Source organism: Brassica rapa, chromosome A06, assembly GCF_000309985.2.
Source record: "Brassica rapa cultivar Chiifu-401-42 chromosome A06, CAAS_Brap_v3.01, whole genome shotgun sequence".
NCBI classification, from domain to species: Eukaryota; Viridiplantae; Streptophyta; class Magnoliopsida; order Brassicales; family Brassicaceae; genus Brassica; species Brassica rapa.
This window is the reverse complement of record NC_024800.2, coordinates 16,603,649-16,631,553: the sequence shown is the minus strand read 5'-3', so window position 1 is coordinate 16,631,553 and position 27,905 is coordinate 16,603,649. Positions and strand designations below refer to the sequence as shown.

The following is a 27,905-nucleotide window of genomic DNA, read 5'->3' as shown; positions in this document are numbered from 1 at the left end:
AGATTTTTTTGTAACCAAACAAAATCAGACGACTTAACTTTCAGTCGTCTCAGAAAACAAATTTCAAAGTCAATTGCAAAAATAACCTCTGCGTTGACCGGACGGCTTCCAGGTAAGTCGTCTACTGCCAGACGACGAACAGATCTGGAAAAAAATTCGATTTCATACCTTAAATTAGTGAGATAACTTCCTTAGCACACATAAGGTTTCTCCAAGCACACAGAATCTCAAACGAAAGTGACCCACTCATAATCATTAGCTTCTATGACTTTATGAACCATAAAAAATGTAAAATCAAAATCTTGGTTTTTTTTAACTCAATGTGGAGAGAAAGTGAGAGATAAGTTGTGTTTAGTTCATAAGAATGGAAAGAGAAGAAGGGTAACTCGATTTTGGGAGTATTAAGAGCTTCAAATTGGTTGTTCATGGTGGTTAGGGTATTGATGACAATGACAATCTTGTAATTACTTGAAGATGATGAGGGTGAGAGAGTAAAAATGTCATTTTCGAAAAAAAATAAAAAAAAAAGTTGATGGCATTTTCGTGAATTATATGAACTTGTGGGGTGAATAAGGCAAAACCAATTTCCAAAAACAAAGGAAGTTAGTTTTGTGTTTGAATTTCAGTTGTAGGTCAATTCTGTAAAAAACCCTTAAGTTAAACTAAAACTCTTTGTTATACCAAGTTTTACATTTATGAGATCTAAAATTTGAAAATCGATAATTGAAAAGGAAGAAAAAATAATAAGGGTAAAATTAGAATTATGTTATTTTATTAAGTGTATGAGAATTATGTAGATTAAGTAAGAGTATATGAGATTAATTTTTTCTATTTAAGATAGTTGAGATTTTGACCTCTTCCTTCTCCATCTTCCCGTTAAACCCTAACCTCGGGAACAGTCGTGAGAAACGAGATTAAGAAAGAGATGGTGACGGCGAACCAGATGATGAGCATTAGCTTGGCCATTATTAGCGAAATGAAGAAGCTTCTGTTGATTTTTCACTAAAACCAAAATCAAAAGGTTGTACTTTCAATTTTGTTTTGTTTTGTCAGTTTCGAACACAAGTGTGTTTTATGTTCTTGTTCCATAGTTAAATAATATTATACAAAAATGTAATATGTAATTTGGTTAGAGCTTTATTATTACACTTGTCGTATTTTACATTCAATCTTGTATTCTCAATCTATCCCCCTGTTTCTTTGCTTTCTTGTTCTCTATATATAGTTAAAAGGATTACATCAAAACGAGCTTCGGCGTCTCCTTGTCTTGTCTACTCCTTTCTTGGTCGCGTCCATCAACTACAACAAGAAGAAGCAGCATTGAAACCTCCATTACTAGAGCTCGAAAATCATATTTCAAGGAAGAAATGTGAATGTGTGTACCTGCAGAGTTAGGGACCTGACTATCTCTTCTGAAGTTTTGATCTTCTCTGCATCATCACGCTGCATTAAGACCGCAACTTCAAGCTTCTTCGATGTCGTTCCAAGTTCTGCTTCGAGTTGTTTTGTTTTACGAGTAAGCTCTTCCACCTGAGAGTTAGTAAAAAGTTACATTTATATAAACATTTGATTAAACACGCGGTTTAAATGGTACCTGTGCTTTGAGAACTGATATCTCCTGGTTAAGGCACTGATTTGGTTTCTTTGTCCCTTCTTGCAGAAACTCTGTATCTGTTATGTCAGCGGTGAAGTCCGAAGTATTCCCAACGGATTCAACCGGGCTGGATTTTATCGACAAAGGAAACAACTCAACAGAACCTCTACGCGAAAACGGGAGACCACAAGTCACCGAGTGTCTTACAAGAGAGGAGGTGTCTGATTTCGAAGCGCAATGCTTGGTACGTTGTTTGCCTTCTTGATTAACAGAATCAAAAGAAGCGAGTCTCGAGAGTTGTCGTATCCCTTTCAGGTTAAAACCACTTGAAGAAGAGGCGTGACTTCCTCCTGAAGTTTCACCTATGGTTTTGAGATCAGGGATCTTGGACTGTCTGAAGAAATCAAACGAGTCCACTCTAAGAAGCTGACGCTGCGGTGTTGTACCAAAATCGTCCATCTCGTTAATGCTAGACTGTAGACTCGCGTTTGAGAATCTAGCACTGTTGTTGGCTGGAGTTCCTAAATATTCTCGAACTCCTTCGAGTTTGATGTAGCAGTCATCGCAAACGCGGTAAGGCCTGTTGGTCTTGGGAGCCATGGCTGCTGCTAACGACTTCTTGCTAGTGCACGCGTTACAGAAGACACTCCCACAGTTGTAACAGTTGTGTAGCTTCCTCATGTAGTTGAAAGGATGGCGACAACCAGAACACCTAGAACTATCCGTACCGGTGATGGGTTTGTGAAGACAAATGGTGGCTGTGTAGTTAGAGCCACACACCACTTTCCTCACTTGTTTTCCTTTCAAAGCTCTCACAAGTGTCGGCAAACGTCTGTTCTCGGTATCTCCGTGCCCGAGCTGCCCGTTCGATCCTCTGCCCCAAGTGTAAACCTCGGCTTTCGAGTTCAAAACCGCGATATGGTGAAACCCGCAAGCCACTTCCTGGACGCAGCTCTTTCCTAGACCTCCTTCAATGCAAGAAGGAGCTCTCACGACGTTTTCGTGAACCGGATCAAGAACCCCCATTGCATAAACTTGCCCAGAAGCAGAGAGAGCAACAGTAACGCTCTGCCCACAAGCTACTTGCTGGAAGCTAGTTGCATTCAGCTCAGCTACACATGATGGGATTAGTCTAGACTCTTTGTCCCCGTGTCCGAGTTTCCCATCCTCTCCATCACCCCAAGTAAAGAGCTTTCCCGACGACGCTGCCTCGCCGAAAACACTGACAACAGCAGCTGAATGCCAAACGCCACAAGCTATCTTTATTGTCCTGCAGCCACTTAGCGCCTCTGCTTCTCTCGGTACGCTAGTGCTCACACGATCTCCATGTCCAAGCGCACCAAAAGTACCATCACCGTATGTGAACAACTTACCTTCTGACGTCACAAAAGCTGTATGCCAAGGTCCGCAAGAGATGGTTTTGACATTTATACCCTCCATCTGGCCAAGGACTCGTACTGGTTTCCAATGGCTAGCTTCACTACCAAGTCCAAGGAGCCCAGCGTTGTGAGCTCCATCTCCCCAAGTATACAAGTCCCCTGAGGATGTTACAGCACACGTGTGAAAGTCCCCACAGTCAGCTAACTCTACCGCTGATCCGTCAAACTCATCGATGAGTTTGGGCTGTGGAACGTAGGAGCAAACTCCATGTCCTAGCCTGCCTCCAGATTCTTCTCCCCAGCTGTACATCTGTCCCTGCTTTGTGACCAGCACTGCATAGTTGGTACCGCATGAAATGCTCTGTGCGTCAAGTGCCACGTGTGATTTCAGAACTTTGGGCAAAAAGGTTTCAGCAGCCGTTAGGGAAGAGCTGCTTTCACTTTTGTGCATAGCACCACCACCGCCACATCCTAACAATAACCCATCTCCAATACTTTCTCCCCAGACAAAGACATCACACAGAGACTTCAAGTCCTCAAAAGTAGATCCTTGACTAGATGAGCTCAGTGCGCTGGAAACTGTATATTTACTTGTATCAACAGCAGGGGAATGATTGTTAGTAGGTCGATTCTCTAATGTCTCTGGAGATGTGTTATGAGGTTTATGCACCAGTTCGTCCAAAGCGAGTGCTCTTAGTACTGCTGTTTGTGACAACACCTCTGAGAAAACTTTCCCTAGTCTCTGTGGAGTGTTAATGTGAGATCCTGAAGCCTTTTTCGCATGTTCCTGCAATATTTACCATATAAGGGATAGGACATTAAGTACGTAACAAATCTTGAAGCTAGAAAGACCTCGCAGCTTGTATCACTGCTGACTGATCTGATATTGGAAAGTGAATTATTGTTGGAGCTACTTTGTTCTCCTCCATAGTCAGGAACAAAGCTACGGCTTCTTGAGTGAAGTACTAATGAAGAAGAGCAGTTTCGTGAGAGAAGAGCTCGAAGGGTTGTGATCCAGAACTCAGCTTCGTCCTTGTCCTTGCACACCTAATCCGCAAAGTTTCAATACATGCTTATACCTCTTTAAGTTATAACATAGATTAATGCTTTGTCAGGGAACAATAGAGAAAAGACTACTAACCAAATCAAGAGAACGGTCGCCATAAATAAGAGAAAAAGATTGATATTCCTTGGTGGGCTGAGGGTATCGTCGGAAAACTGACTGGAGAAGTTGTTACAGTAACATTTATTTTTCTTAAAAAAACCTACAGCACAAGTGTTACCGAAGAAATGCATTAATAAAAAACTTACAGTACGCTGTCCAGGTATGATCCTTGTCACAGAACTTAGTTTAAGACGTTTCTCTGTTTTCCCACAGTACCATAACAAAAAGATTTCATCCTGCATTGCATTTAAAACAAAATACAGTATCACCATCACAATGACTTTTGGAGCTGTAAAGGACAGATAATAAGTTCATTATGAATGCAATGCATACACTCGAAAGCCGAAAAGGGTAGAATTTAGGTTTCCCACGCCTGCCGTATTTCAAAAGATACGCTCCTTTCTTCAGAATTGCTATCGCCTGCATCAATTTTTTATTTTTTTTTTACTAAAATGAAGGTAAAAAAAAAAAAAGAGAGAAGCTCAAGAGAGGTGGAAACACCACACACCTGCTCATTCTCCCTATCTGTGGGAAGGCTTCTCTGGGAACAAGCCATTCCAAGTTTAGTAGATACTTTGATTTGCAACAAGAGCTAAGTGAAAAGAGAGAAACAGATGATTCCAATGCTCGCCCCATATAATAAATAAACCCTTGGGGCTTGTTGCTTCATCCGCTTACAAGTGTTGGTTTTTGATGATTTCTCCTATGGAATTGATGTTGCGTTCATCTCACGTAATATCGAAATAAACCTAAATTTATCGATAATATAATAAACAATAGATAGATGAAATCAACAATCATCTCGTTCATCAATACGTTGTCCCATCACACATGAAAAGATCAAGACAGAAACTCACCTAGTTCCTTGGCACACACGTCACAATTGCGAAAATCTTTTTTGTTTCTGAGACGAATCAACGCAACAAACAAATGTTGAGAGCGAGAGGAGGAGCTACGAGCAACGTATGCCCTAATAGTACATCTATCTCCTTCCCTTTCTGGGTCTCCTCGTCTAGGTTTCTCGCGTGACTTTCTTGAGAATCACAAAGATTTGTGTTGAATTTGGAGAAAAAGAACAACAAAAACAAAGAGGAGATCTGTGACCCAGCAACGACGACAACAACAGATTAGAAAGAGATTGTCCTTTTTGTTGTTCTCAGATGCGCTTTTCTGTTATTTGCAGTTGTTTCCATTTTTTCCTTCTACGCTTCTCGAATCATTTTTTGACACACTGAAAATTAAAAAAGGTGTTCTCACATTTTTGGTACAATATGTATATATCCACAATAATACTGCTAAAATTATCAGAGTTTTTCGTTTTAGTCGGGCCTAATTTATTGATATCACCTCGAATTTACAACAATGTTTATTTATACATAACTATTAAAACCACTTTACAAAATAAAAATACACAATATATTTAAAATATATATAGGAAGAATTTGTCCACCCTCATCTTTATTTCCTCGTATCGTCCTTCCCTTTGCTATTATTTACGACAACTGCATCATCTTCTGAATCTAATAAGATATCAATCTAATCTGGTCACGTCCGCCTCTTACTTAAAAGAGACGTCATAAATTCACATTGCTTCCACTCACAAAAAACACTTTAAAAGACCAAAGCAAATATTATTACCAAAGATCGAATTCAAAAGTTTTATGAAACCGTACTAAAACAAATAATAAACGCTTAAAACAATGAATCAAATCTTAAAATGAAATAACTTAAAGTAATCTCAATAATCCGAAAACTCAGCACCACATCGAAACGACTACACCTGCACTTCGTCGAACACACATGAAAAGAAAGGAAGGGTAAGCATTTTGACAAATACTCAGTGAGTAAAGCTCTAAACTCCGAAATCAATCACCATCAGTCATCACACAATATAGCACAAGTACCTAACTTGAACATTCAATAAAGCAATAACAAACAATAAGAAATGAGGATAAATCCCGACGGTGCCAACATGAGACTATGCCACCTCGATCGGTCCCCGCGCTTCTCATGTCGTCGCGTGATACCTCACCACCTTATTGGGAGTGTCATTTGCTCTTGATGACTAGTATCAGGTAGAAGTACAATCAAACATCACTGAAAATAGTTTGCCTCTTTTATTCTTGTAATGATTTTTGACTTAATTCTTGAAGCAATCAAAAGAATTAATTCATTTGAATATTATGACCAAGATAATGATGATAAATACTAACATTGGTAATTCGATAAACATGTTCTCTTATAACACTATTAAATTCTGCTAACATCTCTATTAATCCTAAAAACTTACCAGTACTATTTTCATATAATTTTTCATGTGTTCCACGAAATGCCAAATTATATTTGGCAAGATATTTCACAATGGAAATAATTCTTAATAATACATTTTCAAATATTGTTTTTCTTTCTTAAATTGTTCTTGAGAAACTTTATCAATAGTTTCAGTTTTTTTTTAATCTATGTCTTAATTCAATCCAAGCACTCATATTAAGCATATGTTTCTTAGTTTTTCATGCTCCTTTAATCTAAGAAGTATATGAGACCAGTCCGAAAGACCATCTTTTGCTAGATGACATTTTTTATATGTTTCTTTAAAAATTTACAACAAAAAACAAATTGTTTTATCTAATTCTCTGGAATAACATAGCCATGTTCTACAACTTATTTCTCCATTATGTAATTCTCAAGTGTAGCAAGATGAAAAAATCTTCTATTAACCTTATTTTTAGGACCTTCTACAACAGAAAATACCTTTTTGATCCATTTGCTGCTAATATTTCTATCATTTTTACATTAAGCATGTCCCCATTTCTTGGATCATATATATCAACAAAACTAGCAGCACCAACATCTTATTTTTCAAGGATTATAGAAATATTCAAAACTTGTGTGTTATCTATGTTATTGATATTCTCATGAGAACTAGATTCACCAATATTGACATTAGCCCACCCACAATGGAGGTGTTGAATATTAATTTCAACTGTTTAATACCCATCACTAAGGGTGTTGAAATATGGTGGTTTATCTAGGTGGATTCAACACAGTTGTAAAGATTCAACCATTGAAACAAAAATTGTGTCGTAGAACAGCCACGTGGCACTTCATGATTGGGCAGAAATGTTGAGTGCGTGTACGCATGCGCAGCTTACACACGCACGGTTTATGCACCCGCGGTTTACGCACGCGCGGCTTGTGCATATATATTTTATTTTTTATTTTTAAATATGGATAAGATAAAATGTTGTGTTTCCATTTTTTATATAATAAAATTTTCTTTAAAAAAATAAAATTATATCTAAATTCATGGTTTTTTTATCTATAAATAGAGACTACTCTCATTTCATATGGATACATAAAATGTCATTTTTCATTATAATGAACTATTTTAGTGTTTTAAAACTTTTTATTAAATGGATCCTAATAATAATCTCGTTAACACCCAAAAGTCTTCTAATTTTCTGTTTAACTACCAAAATCCCTACAATGATCAATTTAAAAACCAAACTTCCAACCAACCCTGAAATATACAAAATTATGGTTTACCACCAAGTTTCTTCATTCCATCATATGTTCTGAATTATCTTCCAACTTATGGATCGATGATGCAATATTTTCTCAAACACCTTGTTTTTCTTCTATACTCCAACATGTGATGCAAAATGTTCCAAATGTAGAATTTCCCAAATTTCCTACACAGTTAGCTCTTGGTGTCATGAGCGGTGTTAGAGAACCCTTTCCAGATGCAAATGCAGATGATTCAACTCAACCTCGCCGCAAAAGTCCTAAATGGACCACTGATCAAAATTTGGTGCTACTTAGTGGATGGATTAAATATGGAATAGACATCATTGTTGGCATGAACCATAAAAGCGAAGCATATTTGAGTAATGTTTCTAAGTATTGTAAGGAGCATTGCTCTTTTGATCCTCCGCGTGATGGGGCTTCATGCAGAAATCTTTTAAACTATATGAACAAAAAGTTGGGCAAATAGAATGTCACTTACGATAATGCTAGGCGTATGCAACAAATCGAATGGTCGGAAAATGATGTATTGGCAAAAACACATGAATTATATTAAAGTGGTAATATTGAACATTTGAATTTTATGTCGGAATGGCTTGATGTATGTGATCAACCGCGTTTTGGTAGTCAGGTAGGAGGAAATACTGGCTCTACAAGTAGCAGATCTAAGAGATCCCGAGCGAGTGATGTCAGTGATTAAAACTCTGTAGGATCCGTTGCCCGTCCAATGGGGGAGAGAGACATCACAAAAGAAAGGCAAAAAGAAAAGAAAAGGAGAAGCTTTGGAAGTGGTCAAGAAATAATGGAATGAATACAAACAATTCAAAGAGCAAGAACTGGAATAATTGGACAAAATAGCCAAGAGAGAAGAGGAGGCAAATCAATTGATGAAAGAAAAGAATCAAACAAAAAATGAAGATGTCCTTAAAGCTAAATGTAAAAGAACATCTCAATGACAAGAACAAACAACTATTTGAGAAGTTGAACCAGGATCTATTTCGAAATTAGTCGATGTTAAGTTTTAAGTTCATATTTTAATAATGTCTATCTGTTTTTTCTTTTTTAATAATGTTTCTTTGTTTTTTTCTCCTTTAATAATGTGTGCTTGTTTTCTTCTTCTTTAATAATGTTTTTTTTTTGTTTTTTCTCCTTTAATAATGTGTGTTTGTTTTTTTCCTCTTTTTTATAATGTTTGTTTGTTTTTCCTCCTTTAATCATGTGTTTTTGTTTTTTTTTTCATCTTTAATAATGTGTATTCTTTTTACTTTAATAATTCTTATTTATATGCAACCTGTGACTTTCTGATTTTGTAAGAGAATCTAATTGTTATCTATAGTTTATGTCAATTTAATGACAAAAGAATATGTGAGATAACAGGTCTCTCCGCCAAACTTACTTCACACAGTCCCTTGTGTGAGAGTAAAGATGAAGAAATACCACAAAATATGAATAAAACAAACTAAATATGCACAGGGATGGGATGACACTTATTTTGAGCCTTAGCTAGAAGTAGGGGAAGGTAAATTGGGAGGGCAAGAGATGCAGAGTTCCCCCAAACTTGTTGGTTGCCTTCTTGCGCAGACCTGCAATCCTTTTTAACAAAATAGCAGATAATATATATGTACAAAGGATAACATGAGATTGCCTCTCAAGTGCTCTTGTTTTAAGCCTCTTAGCTTGACTTCTTTTTCATTTCTTAGGCTGGGATTGGTTCAGAGAGAGGAACCGAGGCTTCCTCACCAATCTCCCGATCAGCCATGTAGAGCTTTAAACGTTGACCGTTCACTGTAAAATCTTCTCCACGCTTTCCTGTCAATACCACAGCTCCATACGGTCTTACTTCCTTGATCACAAAAGTTCCTGACCACCTTGACTTGAGTTTTCCGGGAAAGATCTTCAACCGAGAGTTAAGCAACAACACTTGGTCACCAGCCTTGAATTCACGCCTTGAGATCTTCTTATCGTGGAATGCCTTAGTCTTCTCTTTGTAGATCCTAGAGCTTTCAAAGGCATCAAGCCTGATTTCATCTATCTCATGCAACTGGACCAGCCTCTTCTCCTTGGCGGTTTTGATGTTAAAGTTCAGGAGCTTGATTGCCCACAAGGCTTTGTATTCAAGCTCAACCGGGAGGTGGCAAGCCTTTCCGTAGACTAGGTTGAAAGGTGTTGTCCCAAGTGGTGTTTTGAAAGCTGTTCTTTATGCCCATAGTGCATCATCTAACTTCACAGACCAGTCTTTCCTTGAGGTTCTTATTTGTCATCTCCTTTTCTTTAGGTTATGGAAGCCTTCAATGAGTATGTTGTAGCTATGGAGGATCGCGTTGAGGTTTCTCGTAATGACAAGGAGATCAAGAGCATTGGCTCTGAGATCAAGAGATTTTCGGCGGAGCTCGAAACCACCAAGCGTGAGGGAAAAAGGGATGCTAAAAATATCGAGGCCTTGACCGATGACTGGAGGAGGACTGCCAGGAGAATGCGACTCTCGCGGCCCAGGTCGTCGCTCAGAGGGCCAAGATCGAAACACTCGAGGTCGAGAGGGATCGAGACATCCATCGTGCTTCTCACATTGCTCGTCGTGACGTCGCGGGACAATGTCGAAAGGTCTTGGAGTCTTTGAAGGAGAAATGGGCGAACAAAAAGAAGGAGGCGTCGGTTGAGATCCGGTTGCAAGAGGTGGTTGCCAACATAGATCTTCTAAACGAGATCAAGGATGGGGGCTTAAATGTGGACGCGGAGCTCGCTCGTTTGAAGGAGATGGAGAAGGACTGTGAAGGTCTCGTTGCTTTGGCTGCTGTATCGGATTGGTCAATCTTCGGGCTCGGCCTTCCTCAGGTTTCTGAAGATTTGGTGGATCAAGCCAGAGGGTCGTCTGTTCCCGATGGAGTCGATTCTAGTTAATCTTTCTGTTTTGATATTATTTTGTTTCAGACTTTTGTTTTCCGCGATCCTTGGTCGCGAAGTTTCGATTCTAATGGATAAACATGGTTTTTGGAATATCTTTTGCTTCTTTAGTTTTCGAGATTCTTTCATCTAGATTGTTGAGATATGGGGATGCCTTAGTCTTTATAAAACCTTACTTCGTTTAGGGTTTGTCATAGTACTTCCGATAGATTATTGTTTCCTTTTGCCGAAAAGACATGGCATCAAGAAGGACGAACCCTCGTGAATCCAAAAGGATACTAAGTCGAGCTGGCAGCGTTAGTGCGGAACGCATTCGATCAGGAGACGTGAGCGAAGCGCTCACAGAAGTTCTTCGTGAGGATACCCGACTTCCGCGAACTTCACCTCAAGAGGGAAAAGACCTCGAGGGTGAAAAGTCTGCTGCTCGTACAAAGTCGGGTAGCCTAACAGGTTCGGAGGGGCGCAATCATCCTTCTAAGAAGGCGAAAATGACTAGTGCAGATCATCGTCTTGGTGCTTGGGGTGATACGTTTGTTGCTAAACCGCTTCATTGGCAGTTTTCACATTCCAAGAATTGTCCTATCACAGAGGATCCGGACAGTGTCGCTCACTTGTTGAGGCATTTCAAACCTGCTGGATGTCCACTTCCTTCCTTGAGAAATATGATGGAGCGCGAGGCTTATGTGAAGATGGCTGTCGCTCATGCTAAGGTCGTCTTTTTGGTACCTGTAACTTTGAATCTTTAGCTTGTTTTGACTCGTTATGTTTAAGGCTATGGAGGCCAATAATGAGTTCGCGGCGACTTTAGAGAAGCGTCTGCAGGATGTCCCGCGCTCCGATGGGCTTTATGAGATAAAAAAGGTCGTTCGGGAGCTGAAACTCGGTTTGAAGATGGCTCAGGATTGAGAGCGAGCTAACGCTGCTCATCTGGCCACCGCCGAGAAGATGGGGAATCAGACCGCTTTGCTCGAGGCTCGTTTACGAGTCGTGAGTAACGAGAGGAAGTCGGCCCTCGAGCAAGTCTTTTTTGGAGGTGGATGCCGAATCTTCCGCTAATAAGTCCTCTAACTACCTTCGTCGCGCAACTTACCATACTAAAAAGGCTTTGGAAGATAGCTACTTGGACGTGCTGGTATCTTTGAATGAGAAGTGGGAGAAGAAGAAGGCCGCAACTGATTGAAAATCTCGTCTTAGGGAGGTCATGGCGAACGTAGATCTCTTTAAGGAGATCATGGACAATAACCTTTTGGATTTGGATGTGTTGTTTCATCTTCGAACGAAGGAGGTCTAGCTCGGGTCCGAGCTCGATGTGATAGCGGTTTCGGATTTCTCCATTGAGAAGCTTGATCTGCCTCAAATTACGGAGGATCTGCCGAAGATTTCTTTGCTAAAGTTCCTTCTGCGATGAAAGACAAAGGTGATAAGACGAAGCTCGCGGGTGGCCAGTTCGAGGATGGTGAATTCGCTGTTGAGGAGTAGTTTCAGGGATTTGACTTTTATTTTCGCTTTCCCATTTGTTTTTGTTGCTTTATCTTTTTAGTAGAGAAAGGTTTGTTAGTTTTTGAGTTGTTTGTCGTAATTTCTATGTTTACGCGAGGCCGTTCTTTTGAGGCCGTGTGTCAATTTGTCGTAGGTACTTTTATCGATGTACGTTTGGTGTACAAAAGATTTTGTTAACTTGTTTTGCCGCCCTCGTTTGGCGGGGTTGGCTGTAACCGAAGACTTGATCAGGATCTTGATTTACAGTCAACCGTTAAGACTATTGCGATTTTTGGATATAGGACTCGTAACGAGCTCGAACCGCCAGGTGTAAGAACCGAATTTTATTAAAACATTTGTTTTTGGTTTGTTACAAATTTGAAATAAGGAAGGAAGCTTGTCTTTTGATTTGAAGTCGGTGCTGTCGTGTTAGCGTGCTTCGGGTGTTGTGACGCGCATCCTTCGAGCTGTGTAGTTGGTGGGTGACTGAACTCGTGTCGTGAGTTGCCTACGTACCCTCGGCGAGGGATCAAGTCATAATGTTGTTCGATTATTTTTCCAGAGATACGGTCTTTTGTTCGGTGGTTCGTGTACATGTGTATGTCTGTTGTTTGATCTTGGTCGCCTATTTAAGAGTGCTGCTCGGTATCTTTGAAGCTTGCAAGGTAGCATGTTCTGGAGCTCTTCTGACTTCCTCTGATGGTTTCGATTCCTTTTGGAGTCGGAAATTTCAGGCGCTTGTGGTAGATTGAGGGAACTGCCTTCATGCTGTATAGCCAGGGCTTTCCAAAGATTGCGTTGAACGGGGCTGGACGGTTTATCACGATGAATTCTACGATTTGTTGTAGACCTACAAAAATTACTGAGTCGAAGAAAATTGATTTGAGAGGGAGCCAAACATTTATGTGAGAGAGTGGCATTTATGAAACAAGAATACAATAAAAGAGGGTGTTCAATAACAAAAGTAATACATTTTGGTTTTAGAAGAGCATTGACAGATAGAGAAAGACTACTTCTAATCACATTTTTGAAGAAGCTTTTCTCCATTACTCATCGAAGGTGCTCAAGAAACCACCAATGAAACCAGCTCCATTGCATTCTCCACACAAAACCTCCCTTTTACCTCTGTCCACAAGAAATTGAAGAGGATACTAATTTATGAGTCTGTATTATTGTGGTGGTGAAGGAAGGAGAAAGAGTTTTGCAAACCTGCAGAGCCAACAGAGGCCACCAGCTTTAAACTGCCCGTTAAAATGATCAGTCAAGTTCACACCACCTCCTTTGCATTGAGAACATGCCACAGCACCTTTATTACACAAAATCTTTGTCAGGCTTTTAACTAATTCAGTTGTAGAAAGAAACTAATAGAGCACACTTACCATTCCCTTCACAGTTTTGACAAACTATGCTGCTCGATTTAGTAGTCTGAGTACCGTTTGTGGCCTAATGTTGATTCCAAAAGATTAAAATAATTAATTTTCCGAATGTGATTTGGTGTAGAAGAACAGAGTTCCATAATAAAACTTACCTGAATCTCAAAACTTTTGGATTTGGAAGTCTGAAATACTTCTTTCTTCTGAGCCAACTTCTTATCACCAATGGGGAAGAAGTGAGTAGGTTTAACACTGTTGCTGGGAGATTGAAGGAGGCAAAACGTAAGAGGAGGAGAAGAGAAGAAGCCGAGTGAATTCGCCATCTCTGTTTCTGTCTTTCTTCTTCTTACCCAGTCGATAACAGATAAGACGCTCTCTCCTCTGTTATATCAGTTAGCTAACCATTTGAACCAATCCAAACCAGAACCAATTCTTATACCAGTTTTCTACAGACCCCATTTCACATATTACTTTCATTTTTTTTTTTTTTCAATTTATGGAAAAACTTTGGCATATTCCTTTATAGTGGCTGTTTTAGTATCTTAGGACAAGAAAACAACAAAGGTTAGAGCTAATTATTTCCTTAACTTTTCTCAAACGAGCCATAAACTTTTCTGATCCTATGGACAAACCACAAAAACAAGAAATGGCCAAGGCCAAAACCCACAAGGACACTAGACGAAGCTAAATACAAAAGCCAAGAGTCCTTCTCACAAATTGCCCTGCCTCCGTCTTCGGTTGTTAACACACCTTGTGGAGACGCCCAAGACTCTCATTCATTAGCTTTCAGACGCTCTCCAAGTAGCCGAGAAGGCCACGAGTCAGCCGCGCTAGCATATCTTGGACACGGCTTACTCACATTTGAGCTATTATACATCAGAGGCGCTTGTGTCTGGAGATCAGGTTGCATCGGAAGAACAACAACTGTGGCACCAGGAGGAGTCGCAGCAGAAGATTGTTGAAAGCCCGCCGCGCCTTGGAAAATGGGAAGTCCTGAAAACTGGGATGCAAGCTCGGCATGTTGTTGATAGTGATGATGATGATGATGATGGTACTCAGGCGCAGGAGAGGTGTTCAAGTCTGGTTTGGACTGATTCACTCTTGCTTCTATCTCGGATTGTAGTCTAGAGATCTCGGTCTCGAGCACTGATGTTTCTTCCTTGAGCTCATTCTTCTCTGTGGTTACCTACACAGTTTCCATCACAACAAAAAAAAAAAAACTAAAAGACTGTTGAAGCTACATCATCTGTCTGTGAAGTCTTCTTAATAGTGGCTTACGTAGTTAGATTCAGAGAGGAGAGAAGCGTGCTCCTTTCTAAGGGACTCAATCTCACCAAACACGTCCTTCAAGAACCGAGTAGCTTCACACAGTACCGAAGCTTTTCCACTGTTCTGCTGATTCAGCTCTGAGAAAATAAAAAATCGTTCCTGGTTAGACGACTATTGCTAACACCATCTTATTCAAAATGTAACCTGGTTACAGCCTCTCAACTAAAGCAAATTGTTCATTTAAATCAATAGAAAACAATCTTCGATGTGAAATATACCCAGCGAATCAGCTAATTCGATGAAAAGCTCATTCAAATGCTCGCGCTTAAGCCTCTCCCTAACAGCCTTGTTAATCCTTTTCGGTACTTTACCTTTTCTAGACCTGTTGCAGCCAGAAAAAGATCAATCAACAGAAAAAAAAAAAAAAAAAAAAAAACAATTTTTTAATGTCGGAAGAATCTCACACCTTTCATCTACAGAAGCATTGGCTTCATGAGTCGATGTGGAAGGAGTTTTTGATCCCATCTTCTTCTTGCTTTAGTAAGAGCAGAGTCACCTGTAGTTTAAAAGATTATAATCTTATAATCAATGAATCTGACAAGAAAAACATAAACTTTATGAAATTCGTCGATTGATTCCTCAAAAATTCTTACTTTATCACCATATTCATATCAAATCAAGAACAGTGAAGAGTTTTCGAAAAGAATCAGAGCTAACTTCTTCAGAAATACCAAAGCGTAAAAGCAAATATCTACCTCTCTCTCAGGCCTATGCGGGAAGATAACTCCTTTGATAAGTCGTCGGAAATTGCTATGACGATCAGGATTCGAAACGAGTAAATAGAGATAGATAACAAAAAAAAAAAAAAACTATAAGAAAGAAGGAGGGCGTGTGGGGAAAGGAGGAGGCGCGTGGAGACCACAGTGTAAGTGGTGCGTGTAAATGAGCTCGACATGTGCCTTTCGCTTTCCCACCTTTGTCGTCTTTTATTACGTTGCGTGCCACTACAAACTCATTCATTATTGACACGTCATCGTACATTTGCAACTAAAAATGTAATCGAGTCGAGTGGGAGTCTTTTTCTCTTATTTATGAAATTAATTTTCTAATACAATTTTTATTACATATTCATTGTACGAAATATTTGTCTAAGGTTTATCTCTTTTCACCATAAGAAAATAAATATTAAAAAAGAAGGATTAGTGGCCGGTTTTGACTTTTTAAAACGTAGAGGAGGCGTGTGGGAGTCAACGTGATGGATAACAAAGGCATGGAATGGTCCGTCGAGGGTTGGTAACGCATGTCTTCGCGCGCAGCCGGCGTGTGCCTCCCACAAATCTGTTTACGCTCGATATTATTAAATTTAGAAAAATTCTTTCGAATAGATCATTTTTACGCTTTTCTCACAAAAAGAAAAATCTTAAAAAAATCACTAAAATAGATTTCATTAAAGAGCCAAAATATATTTTTACCCCTTGATATATATATATATATATATATAAATAATAAAAGTAAAAAAAAGGTTAAAAATTTAACTATTTTATAATTTCGAATTATATGTTTTCAAATGTAAACTTAAGTAAATTTTGTTTTGACTTTTTTCAAAAAAAAATTCAATTTTTCTTTTTCAAATTCAAAAATGTTTTTGAAACTATTATTTATAATTTATATTATTCAAATTTTAATATTTATTTCTTATTTTTAAAAATTTTAAACTCAACCTCTTAACTCTAAACCTCACCCTTTTAACTCTATACTCTAATCTTTATATTATTTAACAATTTGGATATTGATCGTAGAGATACTCTCAATTTGGCAGAAACAGAGTCATTACTTTGGGCTGAGGCACATATTTCACTTACACAGGGAACTGATCAAACTAAATTACCAATAAATATAACAGTACCATCTATTCCCACATAGTGACTATACTGGAAAATTTTGATGGTTTAATGCAAGCGAGGAATGCAAGAGCGAGTCAGTCGCCACTTCATTCGGAGATATAAACTCTAATTTGGACAATATAATGTATGAGGAATCTAAGACAGTTTACTGTTACATTTGCAACGAATTGTTCTCAACTGGTGAAGATGGTTTCAGAACAAGAAAAATGGCCAGCATTTGCAAGTTGTTTGGAAGACATCAAGATCTTGAAGAGAAGTTTCAACAGTTCAGAGCGCATTCATATACCACATGACCAGCCTTTGCAAGTTATTTGAAAGACATAAAGATCTTGCAGAGAAGTTTCAACAGTTCAGAGCTCATTCATATACCACAAACGCATAATTCAAGGGCGGATAGTCTCGTATGCAGTGCAAGGAAGCAACCGTCATTTGTTGTCCATATAGATGCAGAGCTACTAATTTGAGTCTGTTTAAGTTGCTGACAAAAAAAAGATAAGTTAATTCTAAGGATGTAAGTGTATATTTACCTCTTTAATGAAAAATTTTGATCATTATTTTTATAAGTCTTATAAGTAGAGAAGAGAGAAAGATGAATTGATGTCTTATATCATGAATAATGAATTCCATATATAGGATAAGATAAAGAGTCTTACTTGGATACCAAGTACAAGTAAACATTGGTGAACAAGAGTTTATATAATCGACAGCACAATATTTATAACACTTTCCCTTGATGTCTATTATGTGTATAAGGTGCTTCCTTGTGAAAAACATTACTAGAAAATCCAAAGGGAAAAACCATAGTCAAAGGAAAAAAAAGTGCAGCACGCAATGACTTCTCCTCATGTGTACATACGTCGAGGTCTTTGAGACAATGTAGTCCGATAAGATGTACGAGCTTCTTGAAAGTAGCAAGGGTAGCGCCTTAGTGAATGAAACATTCAAGTTTTCACTTGAACAAACTTGTAGGACACGAACTTTGCCATTTTTATGTAGTGCATGAGTCTTCATATGATTTGATCATTTTCTTGGATTCTCTTTATCTCAAAAACTGTAGAACATAGAAAGACTTTTTCATAGGAATTATAGTATTTTCCTTGGGTTTCTATCATTTTTGTGTTCTTTGTTGCCTCGTTAAAACATTGTCAAGGAAAAACCCAGTGGGACAAAAACCATGATGAGAGAAAAAAGTACAAGCACACACATTATCACATTTCTTCCTCTCGAAGCAATAATGTGTGTGCTTGTACTCTTTTTACTCATCATGGTTTTTGTCCCACTGGGTTTTTCAAAAGAGAATTATGGACTTGGTCAATTGAGTTATAATATCTATGACTTTAGACTTCTGGTCCATATTTCTCTTTTGACATAGACAACAATTTTTTGGTCTATTTAGACTTCAAACCAAATTTCTTACATACAATCGTTTAGACATTCTTTCTTGTCATATAAAATCACATTTTTCAATCATGAAAATATTAGTAACTAACTCATATATTACACTTTAAGTATGGTACTTCATGACCAAACACATACAAGCATTTAATATATATCCCATGAAAGTGAATTTGCCTTAATTCGACAGAATAACTAGAGTTCCAGAGAACATAATTTTGATATCATCAATCCTTTATGGATTCTATCTTTCAGGGATTATCATTTTCCAGTGGATCGTATATTCAAGTTATTCATTCATTGCCAGACTGTTAAGAAACTTAAAAGTAGTTGCATTTACCACATGAGTCTATGTCTCTTCACAATCAAATTCATATTGATCTTTCTTTGGTGCAACAACTTATTTCTATCCCACTTGTTTTACACCTTCTATTGTATGGACTACTGGTCAAAATACCTCTCTTTTTCACAAGAGTTTGTATCTTTGTCTATTTCTTCTTTGGCCAATCATTTCTTTGTGTATACTTTTCAATAGACTTTGTTTCAACTTTCATGATCCTCTTTCTTTTATCATATCAACTGTTACTTTGCATCCATAAATATCGTCGATGTCAATTTGTTTATCAGTTCCATTTTATTTCATACATAACAAAAATTATTGAGATCTCTTCATTGTCTCAAGTACCTGAATTCCTTTCAGTCATGTTTAATGTCTCTTTGGAGATCATTAAAAAAAACTATATTGCCTCGGTTTGACCACTGTCATATATACTCCATTTCATTTACGAGGATTATTATCTTTGGAACTACCACGCTGCAGGCGTGACTAGCAGTTTGTTATTGTTCTTCTTGAACATCAATTTTTTATTAGAGCATTTACAGCTGGTATATGTGATTTGATCACTATTTATTTGGGTCAGTACATGTGTCTGGAAACTGCTTTATTAAGTTATATCTGTATTTGAATTATCTTTTAGATTTCTATTTCAAATTCTCTTTAGTCCAAGGATCAATGATAATTCATTTCAATTTATTTTCTTTTCCAGCTGTTTAGTTTCTCCCCCATATGTTGGATTTTTTAGCATTCATAGTGAGCGTTAATTATATCATTCGAGGATGACTCTAGATTCTTAAATATCAATGGAGATTCACATCCAACATATATTCTCAACCTCATTTTAAAAAATCATCTTAATTAAAGCTCTTTGGTGGAGCAACTTGAATGTGTATTCCACATCCAAAATTCTTAGATGGGAAATACTTGGTTTCTGACCAAAAAAAACAATGAGGGGAGAACTATTTATAACTTATTAGCTTGATGTGAATTATTTTGCTCAAAATGTTTAGTACTTATCTCAATGAACATTCAATAATTACAAAATACTTATTCTGGATTCACCAATATTATAAAGATGCATAGTGGGTGATTAGTCCACCAACATCTACTTTATTCATGCCAATAATATCATTTGGTTGGTGAAAACCGTATTACCATTTTATCTTATGAGCAAGAAACATATGTGAAATCATTCGACAAGAATCTTATGGTTTTTCAATTAAGATTTCACCTGTTGAATCTTGGAAGTTTCCAGACACATCTAGGCACGTCCAACCACATCTAGCCACGCCAAACCCAAGCCCAAACTGATATCCCAAGCCCATGGCCCGACCACAAGAGCTCACCTGCCCGTAGCCACCTTGGGTCGACCATATGGCCCGACCATAGTCCGGACCTGGCCCAACAGCCCGAGATCCAAACACTCAGTCCAGCTGAGTTGAGCTGACTCCCATCTGACCCAGCTGAGTGAGCTAGTAGTCCAGCTGGTTGAACTGACTTAACTTGGAACGAGCTAGGCTGAGTTTGACCGAGCTACGTCTAGCTGATCGAGCTTCCCGTAAGCATCCCCCAGCTTCTGTACAGCTTATCCTAGCTGACTTCTTTCTCTTATAAGGTTATGTATCAGCATCCTGATGTCCTTAACCTTTTATCTTGGCCATGAAACGCTTGCTTTACGGTCCTCAGACCGGCCATGGTTCGAGCCGGCTGGTTCGTTTCCTCGAACCATGGCCGTCCCGACGGTCCTTATCCAGGATCACGGATGTTACATATTCAATGCATATTAAAAATAATTCAAAGCGTGTGACTAATATAAGCTAAGCATATATAAGCGCTAAAGTTAAATCAGTCGTGTGATAGATTTTAGAAAAACAATAAGCATACAAAGATGTAAAATCAATAAAGAGTTAAACAATGAACGTGTGAGACAATAACATATATGTATAAGCAATAAAAAAAGTTTATATAAGAGTAAAATCACCAAATAGCACACGTGAAGCAAAATCGTTAAAATCATTCATACGAACGTAATTACAAACGTAATCATTATGAGATTCTGCATCAGCTTATAAGTCGACACGATCTCATCAAAGATTGGACGATTGTCTTACCTCAGAACGAGGGCGAAACGATATCATCGACTAAAGCCTTTTAAGCTCAACATTAGAGACCCGTACTGATAACATGTTATAAGTAGAGAAGAGAGAAAGATGAATGGATGTGTCTTATTGCATGAATAATGAACTTCTTATGTAGGATACAATGGAAAGTCTAATTTGGAGACTGAATACAAGTAAATCTTGGTGAACAAGAGTTTCTATAATCGACATCACAGTATTTATAACAATTATGACCTATATTTGTGATAAAAACCCTTTTTATGACTATCTAAGGGTATTTCTTTTAAATTTGTCATCGCAAATTTCTTGGCGAACAATAACTGAAGAGTTCCCAACTAGTCACTGACTAAAATTCAATTTAGTGGTAGGTAGGCCAGCTTTAAAGTGTGTCCAGAGTGCAAAATCACATAGTCTAATTTTTATTTCACTAATTTTCTTCAGAATTCAAAGCCCTAATTAAAAAAACATTACAAAATAGGATCCAATTATTTTAATGGTTATACTTATTAAAGAACATATTCAAAATATTTGGACCAACACTAGGCCCTAACTTTTTCGAGATGGACAAATTATCAAAATAATACACTGCAAAAGGCAACCATTGCAACCATCTCGTGCAAGTTTATCCGTTATTATATTTTTACTTTTGGAATAAGTTTGATTGCAAAGTGAGAGAAAAAAAAATTATGTCGATGAATTTTTTTCATATGAGATGCGAAAGCTTGTCATTCTATCTGCGAAAACACTATCTTCCAATTTGATAACAATTTGTTGCAAACACTACATCCGAAAACTTTAGAGTCGTCATGCACTCTATGACCCAAATAAAAACTTCACATTTTGCATATAAAAGAGACATGCTTCATCGAAAAAAATTAATTATACCCATAAATATGTCATTTGAAATTCTCATATTGGAGAACCATCCTTGTCCCGAAAACTTATCTTGTTTGCTCCATGTTTAATCCACATAACATCATCACACATCACCATCTTGTTAAATTATTTTCAAAAAGTACTTATCCTCTGGAATTTTCAAATCGTTTGTGTTGTTCCTCATTCCACAGTTCGCCTTCTATCTCTGCTACGCATAAAATCTCATGTGGGTTCCCATGTTATTTTTATAAATCTTGTCATTTAATTTTTCCAAATATACTACAAAATTTATGGGAATAGTTGAGATTTTGATCTTTGAAAATCTCTTGTAGATAATCCATATTCGAAAATACCGAAAACATGGAAAGATTCATGGATTAGAAGGAATCTTTGAGAACACTCATGTTTGAATTATTGGTTTATTGGTTCCTCTTCTGTTTCACATCCTGTATCACACTGAATTCCTTTTAACTTTACAACCTTAGTAACTAATAAACATTATGATATTGCTTACCACACAAAATGTTTCAACTTTGTAGAGCATTGTAGCTTCCAATTTTAGGCCACAAGTGTAGTAATTGGTCAATAAAACTTTGCGCCTTGTTACATGTCTACGTATAACTTTCTGTTCTATAACTTAATTTCATTGTATTCTTCTCAGATATTTTATAATATTGTTTGTATTCTGGAATTTTCAAATCGTTTGTGTTGTTCTTCATTCCATAGTTCGCCTTCTATCTCTGCTACGCATAAAATCTCATGTAGGTTCCCATGTTACTTTTATAAATCTTATCATTTAATTTTTCCAAATATACTACAATATCCATGGAAATAGTTGAGATATTGATCTTTAAAAATCTTTTGTAGATAATCCATATTCGAAATACCAAAAACATGGAAAGATTCATGGATTAGAAGGAATCTTTGAGTACGCTCATGTTTGAATTATTGGTTTATTGGTTCCTCTTCTGTTTCACATCCTGTATCACACTGAATTTCTTTTAACTTTACAATCTTAGTAACTAATAAACATTATGATATTGCTTGCCACACAAAATGTTTCAACTTTGTATAGCATTGTAGCTTCCAATTTTAGGCCACAAGTGTAGTAATTGGTCCATAAAACTTTGCGCCTTGTTACATGTCTACGTATAACTTTCTGTTCTATAACTTAATTTCGTTGTATACTTCTCAGATATTTTATAATATTTTTTGTATGTATCTGGATTAGAGGTACAATTAACCGCCATACTTTTAAAAGAATTCACATCATTCATGTGAATATATGGTTTAAGTAAATCCATATTCCAAGTGTGGTTTACCGAACATAAATTTGATATAGAATATCAAATCTTACAAATAATATTAAATTAAATAGTTAATCTAGTTTATTTTTAAAAATATGAAATTGTATTCATTAAAACTAAATAAAATAAAAATCATCTGCTTTTAGAACAGGTTAAAATGAGTAAACTACATATAAAATTTATATAATCTGTCGCTATATCTTAAACTTTTATCTACAACTGTATATTATGTATGTAACTATAAATTTTAAAAATAATCTCTCGCTTTTAAAACACAAATCAAAATCTATTTACATATTATATTTTGACTAAAGAAAAGTAATTGTTTTTAAAACTAGAGCTGAAATAGAACTTTATATAAGGTGATAAATATAAAAATATAAAATAACATCATGTAGTTTTTTTTTTACATTCTTACATCGGAGATGATGAATGTTGTCTAATAAATAATTATGTTGTAATATTTAATTATTTAAATATGTCAAAGGTTTAATTTCTTTTAATAATATAAATTTAAATAAAAAGAGAGATGATACAAAAATTGTTATCAAATATGTATTATTCATAATCATTCATTGTCATATATATATTAACATATTAGGTAACTCTGTAGTTTTTATTTTAAAAAGGAATTGAGAATACTTCTTTGTACACTACTAATTATTTTGATAGTTAGTTTAATAAAAAGTATAATATGTATTTATATGGACCAACTTTTTTCTAAGAATTCTAAGAATCATCTTAGTGATGACACGTGACTACGAAAACATGTTCTAATGCTCCATGATTAAATATATAACAAAATATTTATCTATTCACATGTTTCTTCAAAATAATTTTTATTTTATATGGTATATAAATCTAGGCCTGAGATGGATCGGGTATCCGGACAACTTTAACGTATCCGGATCCGGATCCTTATCTGGCGGATCGATAATTTTACAATCCTTATCCGGATCCGGGGTTTTCGGATATCCGGGTGTCGGATATCTTTCTAAAAACTGTAATGTCCAGCGGATATCCGGATCCAGATTTGGATCCTTAAAATAAATAAAAAATAATATTAATATATATATAAAAATATTAAAAATAATTTAAAAATAAAAAAATATATAATGTTTTTAATTATTTCAAAGTATAATATTATAAAATTTACGTAAAATTTTACATATACTATTATAAAAATGAAAATATATTAAATAAAGTTAGTTTTTATATATAGATATTACTATTTCAGAAATAATTATTAATAAAATTTACAGATCAGGATATCCGGACTAAAAAATCAAGATATCCAGATCCGGATCCGGCTTTGACGGATCCAATATTTTACTATCCGGATCCGGATTCGACCCCTCCGGATATCTGGATTTTCAGATCGGATCCGGATCAAATCCGGATCGAATCTCGGTTCGAATCCGGATCTGGGATAATAGTCTCAGGCCTGTATACATCCTCACTTCGCTTGGGCATAACTCTGGAGAATCGGTGAAATAACCTAAAACAAAACTGCAATTAAGATGAGTTAGAAAGCTATAGAAAAAAAAAAGAAAAGGGAAAGATGGTTAGGTTTTAATTTCAGTTATTTTTACTAGAGCCAAATTTTCTGCAAGAATTTGAGAATGGACTCGTCTGAGAAAAGTTCAGGTATCATAAGAATGGTGCCTATCGCGAATTTTTCTCAGCTTATTGTAAGATTCTGACTGCTGGATACTCTGTTCTTGTGTCTGGTTTCAGCTCAGAGGATCGTGATTCCGAACAGACACAAGGAGAAGCTCGTGGGTCTGCTTCACGAAACTGGGTCAAGAGAAGTTGTGATCTTGTGCCATGGGTTTCAATCAAACAAGGTCAGTCTTCTCTGAAACTTGGTCAATGAGTGAATCTTGATAGACTCATCAAATCTTGATATGCAGGATAACCAAACTATGAACAATGTGGCTGCTACTTTAGAGAAAGAAGGCATCACTGCTTTCCGTTTTGATTTCTCTGGGAATGGGTATATGTTTCTCGCTTTCTTGCTTTGATTTGGTGTTTTGGGAGGTGTGGCTGCGCCTTCACGGTTGTTGTTGCTGCAGAGAGAGTGAAGGCAGTTTCTATTATGGTAACTATAACCATGAAGCTGATGATCTACGTTCTGTTGTCCAACACTTCTCTAACATGGACCGTGTGGTTCATGTTGTTCTCGGCCACAGTAAAGGTAACTAGATCCCTTTTCCATCTTCTGCCTCGACCAACATGGATACTCATTAAACTTATTTTGTAATGCATAGGAGGTGATGTGGTGCTCCTTTATGCCTCCAAGTATCACGATATCCGCAATGTAATCAATCTCTCTGGACGTTATGATCTGAAGAAAGGCATTACAGAGCGTCTTGGGGAAGATTTTTTGGAAACAATTAAGCAACAAGGGTTCATCGATGTTAAAGATGGTATTGTTATTCATCTTTTGGTTTTATTGCACTGTTTCTGATCAAAACACTCTTTTGTCTCTACCAATGTGTTGGTGCGTGGTTCACAGGAAAATCAGGGTACCGTGTTACTGAGGAGAGCTTAATGGAGAGGTTGAGCACTGATATGCATGAAGCTTGCCTCAAGATTGACAAAGAATGCAGGTTCAATTCTCTTACTCGTATTGGATGATGTTGGGATATAACTACAAACCATGATTGATTCGGTTGCAATGGCAGGGTTTTGACGGTTCATGGGTCGGATGATGAGGTAATACCCGTGGAAGATGCCAAGGAGTTTGCCAAGATCATACCGAACCACAAGCTGACAATTGTGGAGGGAGCTGATCATTGTTATACCAAACATCAAACCCAGTTGGTTGCAACAATTACTGAGTTCATTAAGACAGTCATTCTGAAGAACAACTAGTCCTTTTTTTTTGTTTCTTTGAGAAAATGTTCAGGTTACATACTCCATTTTCTACACTTGGTCGGCTGTTTGGTTTGGGTTTAAGAAATAATAGTAATCAAAATACATTTCTTCACTGATACGGTAAAACTAAAAGTGAATTTTATTGGAACAATAGCATAAGCCAAGTAGTAACCGTTGCTTTCTATATCAAACTCTGTTAAGTTGTTATTAGATTCCCACATTGAACCGGTAAGGTATGAGTTTAAAACCCATCAAATTTATCTTTTCAAGCGTCAGATAACAGGACTAGAAAGATCAGCAAGAGAAACTCTTCACAATTTTCACTGCAAAACTAACAGAGAATGCTCACTACTAGTCTCTTAAATGCAAAGTTAAACAAAAAGATCCAAAATGTTCATCCATGATCCACATGGAATGTCGTGATAGGTTAGGTTGACATTATTGGCTTGCTTTCATACGTGTAGACTTCATGTTTGTCGTATATTTTGAGAAATGTTCAGTATGATGTTTTAGCATACTACATCTGAATCTTGAGTGTGCTCATTTAATCAAAATCTGTTTACTTTTTCTCATCGATCTGGAGACATAATTAGACGAAAGATAATCATAAGACTGTACATGGGAGCTCTGTGATAACATTTAGGAGAAGAGAAGTACATTAAACAAGAGTCAGAGAACACAAACATATGAGGAAGCCGATGATAAACATGTGAAGAAGCATAAGTAGGTGGGACGTTTTTACAACCAAGTTGAGAGTTCTTTTGTCTTAATACTCTTACCGGAGAATCAATTGCCTTGAAAGATCAGACATGTGTTTGGTTGGGTATCCGCGGCTGTTCTGGAGCTACAACAAAGTGCAGTCCCCCGCGTTGAGGAGGCACACCACCGTGTATCATGAAAGCAACTTCCGCCGCAGCTAAAGCTGCTTCCTGATGTCATAGAAACAAAAGCAGTGCATTGTCTTGTCTGTTAGATGAAGCATTTTTACAATATTTTGATACGGATTATTTTTCAATGTTCATCAAACCTGTCTTTGTCTCCGACGTTGGAGTATGCCGATGGCCCATGCCATGATGTAACATGGGAGAAGAAAACCAGCAGCACGAAGAAGGAAAAGCTGTTGAAAACCAGAGAGAGAGTGAGCAAAACCAGAACAAACATGAACAAGAAACTCAAAGAAGTGTATTCAGAGAGTAAGCAAGTAAAAGATGGTCATACCGAGAAAAAGGCTGTTGGGTCGTCCTCGTCATCTGGGTTAGTTGTTAGGTTCAGCGCGTCTCGTAACAGTAAAAGTGCCATTAGCTGCCATAACAGACGTAGTGTTGCAGGCATTATTAGTATTATGTATATCAGTTGAAGAATGTAAGAGATTAGGCTCTCCCTCTCAAGATAATGGAGAAGCTTACGATGAGAGCAGAAGAGCGGCAAAAGGCAGCTCCGCTAGAGTTAGACTCAGAGTACTCGTCATAGTCAGCTTCCAGGAAATGGCGTTCTGCTGCAGCCATTGCCAGAATGCGTGGGTCACTCAAGTCCAAGGGAACTCCATTCTCCCAGTTGTCACTGCATAGATAATGTTAGTTATTGGTATCAATCACAACAATCCTAGTACAAAATCACCATAGATTCAGAAACTATACATACCCGATGTGAATTATTGTTTCATCAGGAGGGGGAGGGGGAGGCGCTGTATATCCAGGTTGATAAGCCTGTTTAAGAAAAGACAAAAAGGGGATATTTTTACAAGTGGTAATTGGCAAAATCTCTTGTAGATAAGTACTCTTGGAGTGGTGTGTAACATAGTAATGAAAAAGTGGAACTCATTGAGGGTGCTTAATTACAAACTGATTCGTTTCACCATTTGTGAAAGCATAGCAACTATCTACGAAGCCTAGGTTGGTTTTATTGACACAGAAGTTAGCAGATTATTGGTTACCTGGTGGCATATTTCGCAAGTTATGTCGCCTTTCTCATTACACCAACGCTGAACACACTTGCGGTGGGCATACTGCATACCCAAGAAAGTTAAAAAAAAAACAAAGAGCAATAAAACACAGAATCAAATTGTTTTTTTTTTTTAACCTTCAAACTGCCATTACAAGCACAAGGAGCCTCCAGGTTCTGAATGGTATCTTCCTCCTGGCAAATACGGCATTCAACAGATTGGAGAAGAGGTTCCTCTTCCTCAACAGCATAGTACTCCTCAGATGAAGAAGCCAAGTCTGTGCCTTGAGGACGACAAGTTTTTCCTGAAGAATCAGAATCTTTTTCTGATTCCAATTTCTCAGCCGTTATGAGACGATCCGTACATTAACTCAGATGATCGGACATACTTAAACTCAGCACCAATGATATTAATCTGTAATAAAAGCCTCCACTACTTTTAAATCAAGAAAACTAAAAA

At 37.2% G+C, this 27,905-nt stretch overlaps 5 protein-coding genes and 1 pseudogene across 5 annotated transcripts; 1 reads left to right on the top strand and 5 right to left on the bottom strand.

Moving 5' to 3' along the window:
• Window positions 1–316: 316 nt before the first annotated feature.
• Window positions 317–12,673, bottom strand: LOC103873573 (PH, RCC1 and FYVE domains-containing protein 1). Its single transcript, XM_009151978.3, has 9 exons — window positions 4,996–12,673; window positions 4,647–4,887; window positions 4,472–4,558; window positions 4,285–4,374; window positions 4,115–4,195; window positions 3,826–4,020; window positions 1,595–3,760; window positions 1,384–1,530; window positions 317–1,299 (listed from the first exon to the last, which is right to left on the bottom strand). The coding sequence occupies exons 2-9, from the start codon at window positions 4,692–4,694 to the stop codon at window positions 1,240–1,242; spliced, it is 2,874 nt and encodes a 957-aa protein (XP_009150226.1). The 5' UTR covers window positions 4,695–4,887; window positions 4,996–12,673; the 3' UTR covers window positions 317–1,239.
• Window positions 9,360–9,924, bottom strand: LOC117126106. Its single transcript, XM_033273501.1, has 2 exons — window positions 9,895–9,924; window positions 9,360–9,803 (listed from the first exon to the last, which is right to left on the bottom strand). Exons 1-2 carry the CDS (start codon window positions 9,922–9,924, stop codon window positions 9,360–9,362), a joined length of 474 nt encoding a protein of 157 aa, XP_033129392.1.
• Window positions 12,674–12,906: 233 nt separating the features above from the next.
• LOC103873575 (protein BUNDLE SHEATH DEFECTIVE 2, chloroplastic) lies at window positions 12,907–13,819 on the bottom strand. Its single transcript, XM_009151981.3, has 4 exons — window positions 13,572–13,819; window positions 13,423–13,486; window positions 13,253–13,349; window positions 12,907–13,168 (listed from the first exon to the last, which is right to left on the bottom strand). The coding sequence occupies exons 1-4, from the start codon at window positions 13,737–13,739 to the stop codon at window positions 13,090–13,092; spliced, it is 408 nt and encodes a 135-aa protein (XP_009150229.1). The 5' UTR covers window positions 13,740–13,819; the 3' UTR covers window positions 12,907–13,089.
• Window positions 13,820–13,970: 151 nt separating this feature from the next.
• On the bottom strand, window positions 13,971–15,745 carry LOC103873576 (transcription factor bHLH47). Its single transcript, XM_009151982.3, has 5 exons — window positions 15,441–15,745; window positions 15,152–15,241; window positions 14,964–15,067; window positions 14,695–14,822; window positions 13,971–14,602 (listed from the first exon to the last, which is right to left on the bottom strand). The coding sequence occupies exons 2-5, from the start codon at window positions 15,208–15,210 to the stop codon at window positions 14,189–14,191; spliced, it is 705 nt and encodes a 234-aa protein (XP_009150230.1). The 5' UTR covers window positions 15,211–15,241; window positions 15,441–15,745; the 3' UTR covers window positions 13,971–14,188.
• A 7,751-nt stretch (window positions 15,746–23,496) lies between these two features.
• On the top strand, window positions 23,497–25,620 carry LOC103873578 (lipase 1). The gene is made up of 7 exons (XM_009151983.3): window positions 23,497–24,271; window positions 24,362–24,471; window positions 24,538–24,620; window positions 24,700–24,821; window positions 24,895–25,053; window positions 25,143–25,236; window positions 25,312–25,620. The coding sequence occupies exons 1-7, from the start codon at window positions 24,247–24,249 to the stop codon at window positions 25,499–25,501; spliced, it is 783 nt and encodes a 260-aa protein (XP_009150231.2). The 5' UTR covers window positions 23,497–24,246; the 3' UTR covers window positions 25,502–25,620.
• Window positions 25,621–26,047: 427 nt separating this feature from the next.
• On the bottom strand, window positions 26,048–27,832 carry LOC103873579 (annotated as a pseudogene).
• Window positions 27,833–27,905: the final 73 nt, after the last annotated feature.

Coding starts and splice junctions, on each gene's coding strand:
- LOC117126106 (XM_033273501.1), bottom strand. CDS start 9,924: ATGACAAATAAGAACCTCAAGGAAAGACTG. Junction 9,804..9,894: donor AGAACCTCAAGGAAAGACTG/GTCTGTGAAGTT, acceptor GTCTACGGAAAG/GCTTGCCACCTCCCGGTTGA.
- LOC103873578 (XM_009151983.3), top strand. CDS start 24,247: ATGGACTCGTCTGAGAAAAGTTCAG. Junction 25,054..25,142: donor GTTCATCGATGTTAAAGATG/GTATTGTTATTC, acceptor CGTGGTTCACAG/GAAAATCAGGGTACCGTGTT. Junction 25,237..25,311: donor AAGATTGACAAAGAATGCAG/GTTCAATTCTCT, acceptor TTGCAATGGCAG/GGTTTTGACGGTTCATGGGT.
- LOC103873575 (XM_009151981.3), bottom strand. CDS start 13,739: ATGGCGAATTCACTCGGCTTCTTCTCTTCTCCTCCTCTTACGTTTTGC. Junction 13,350..13,422: donor TCAAAACTGTGAAGGGAATG/GTAAGTGTGCTC, acceptor TGTGTAATAAAG/GTGCTGTGGCATGTTCTCAA. Junction 13,169..13,252: donor GGCCTCTGTTGGCTCTGCAG/GTTTGCAAAACT, acceptor TCTTGTGGACAG/AGGTAAAAGGGAGGTTTTGT.
- LOC103873573 (XM_009151978.3), bottom strand. CDS start 4,694: ATGGCTTGTTCCCAGAGAAGCCTTCCCACAGATAGGGAGAATGAGCAG. Junction 4,375..4,471: donor ACCCTTTTCGGCTTTCGAGT/GTATGCATTGCA, acceptor AATGCAATGCAG/GATGAAATCTTTTTGTTATG. Junction 1,531..1,594: donor TATCAGTTCTCAAAGCACAG/GTACCATTTAAA, acceptor ACTAACTCTCAG/GTGGAAGAGCTTACTCGTAA.
- LOC103873576 (XM_009151982.3), bottom strand. CDS start 15,210: ATGGGATCAAAAACTCCTTCCACATCGACTCATGAAGCCAATGCTTCT. Junction 15,068..15,151: donor AATGCTTCTGTAGATGAAAG/GTGTGAGATTCT, acceptor TGGCTGCAACAG/GTCTAGAAAAGGTAAAGTAC. Junction 14,823..14,963: donor CGAATTAGCTGATTCGCTGG/GTATATTTCACA, acceptor TTATTTTCTCAG/AGCTGAATCAGCAGAACAGT.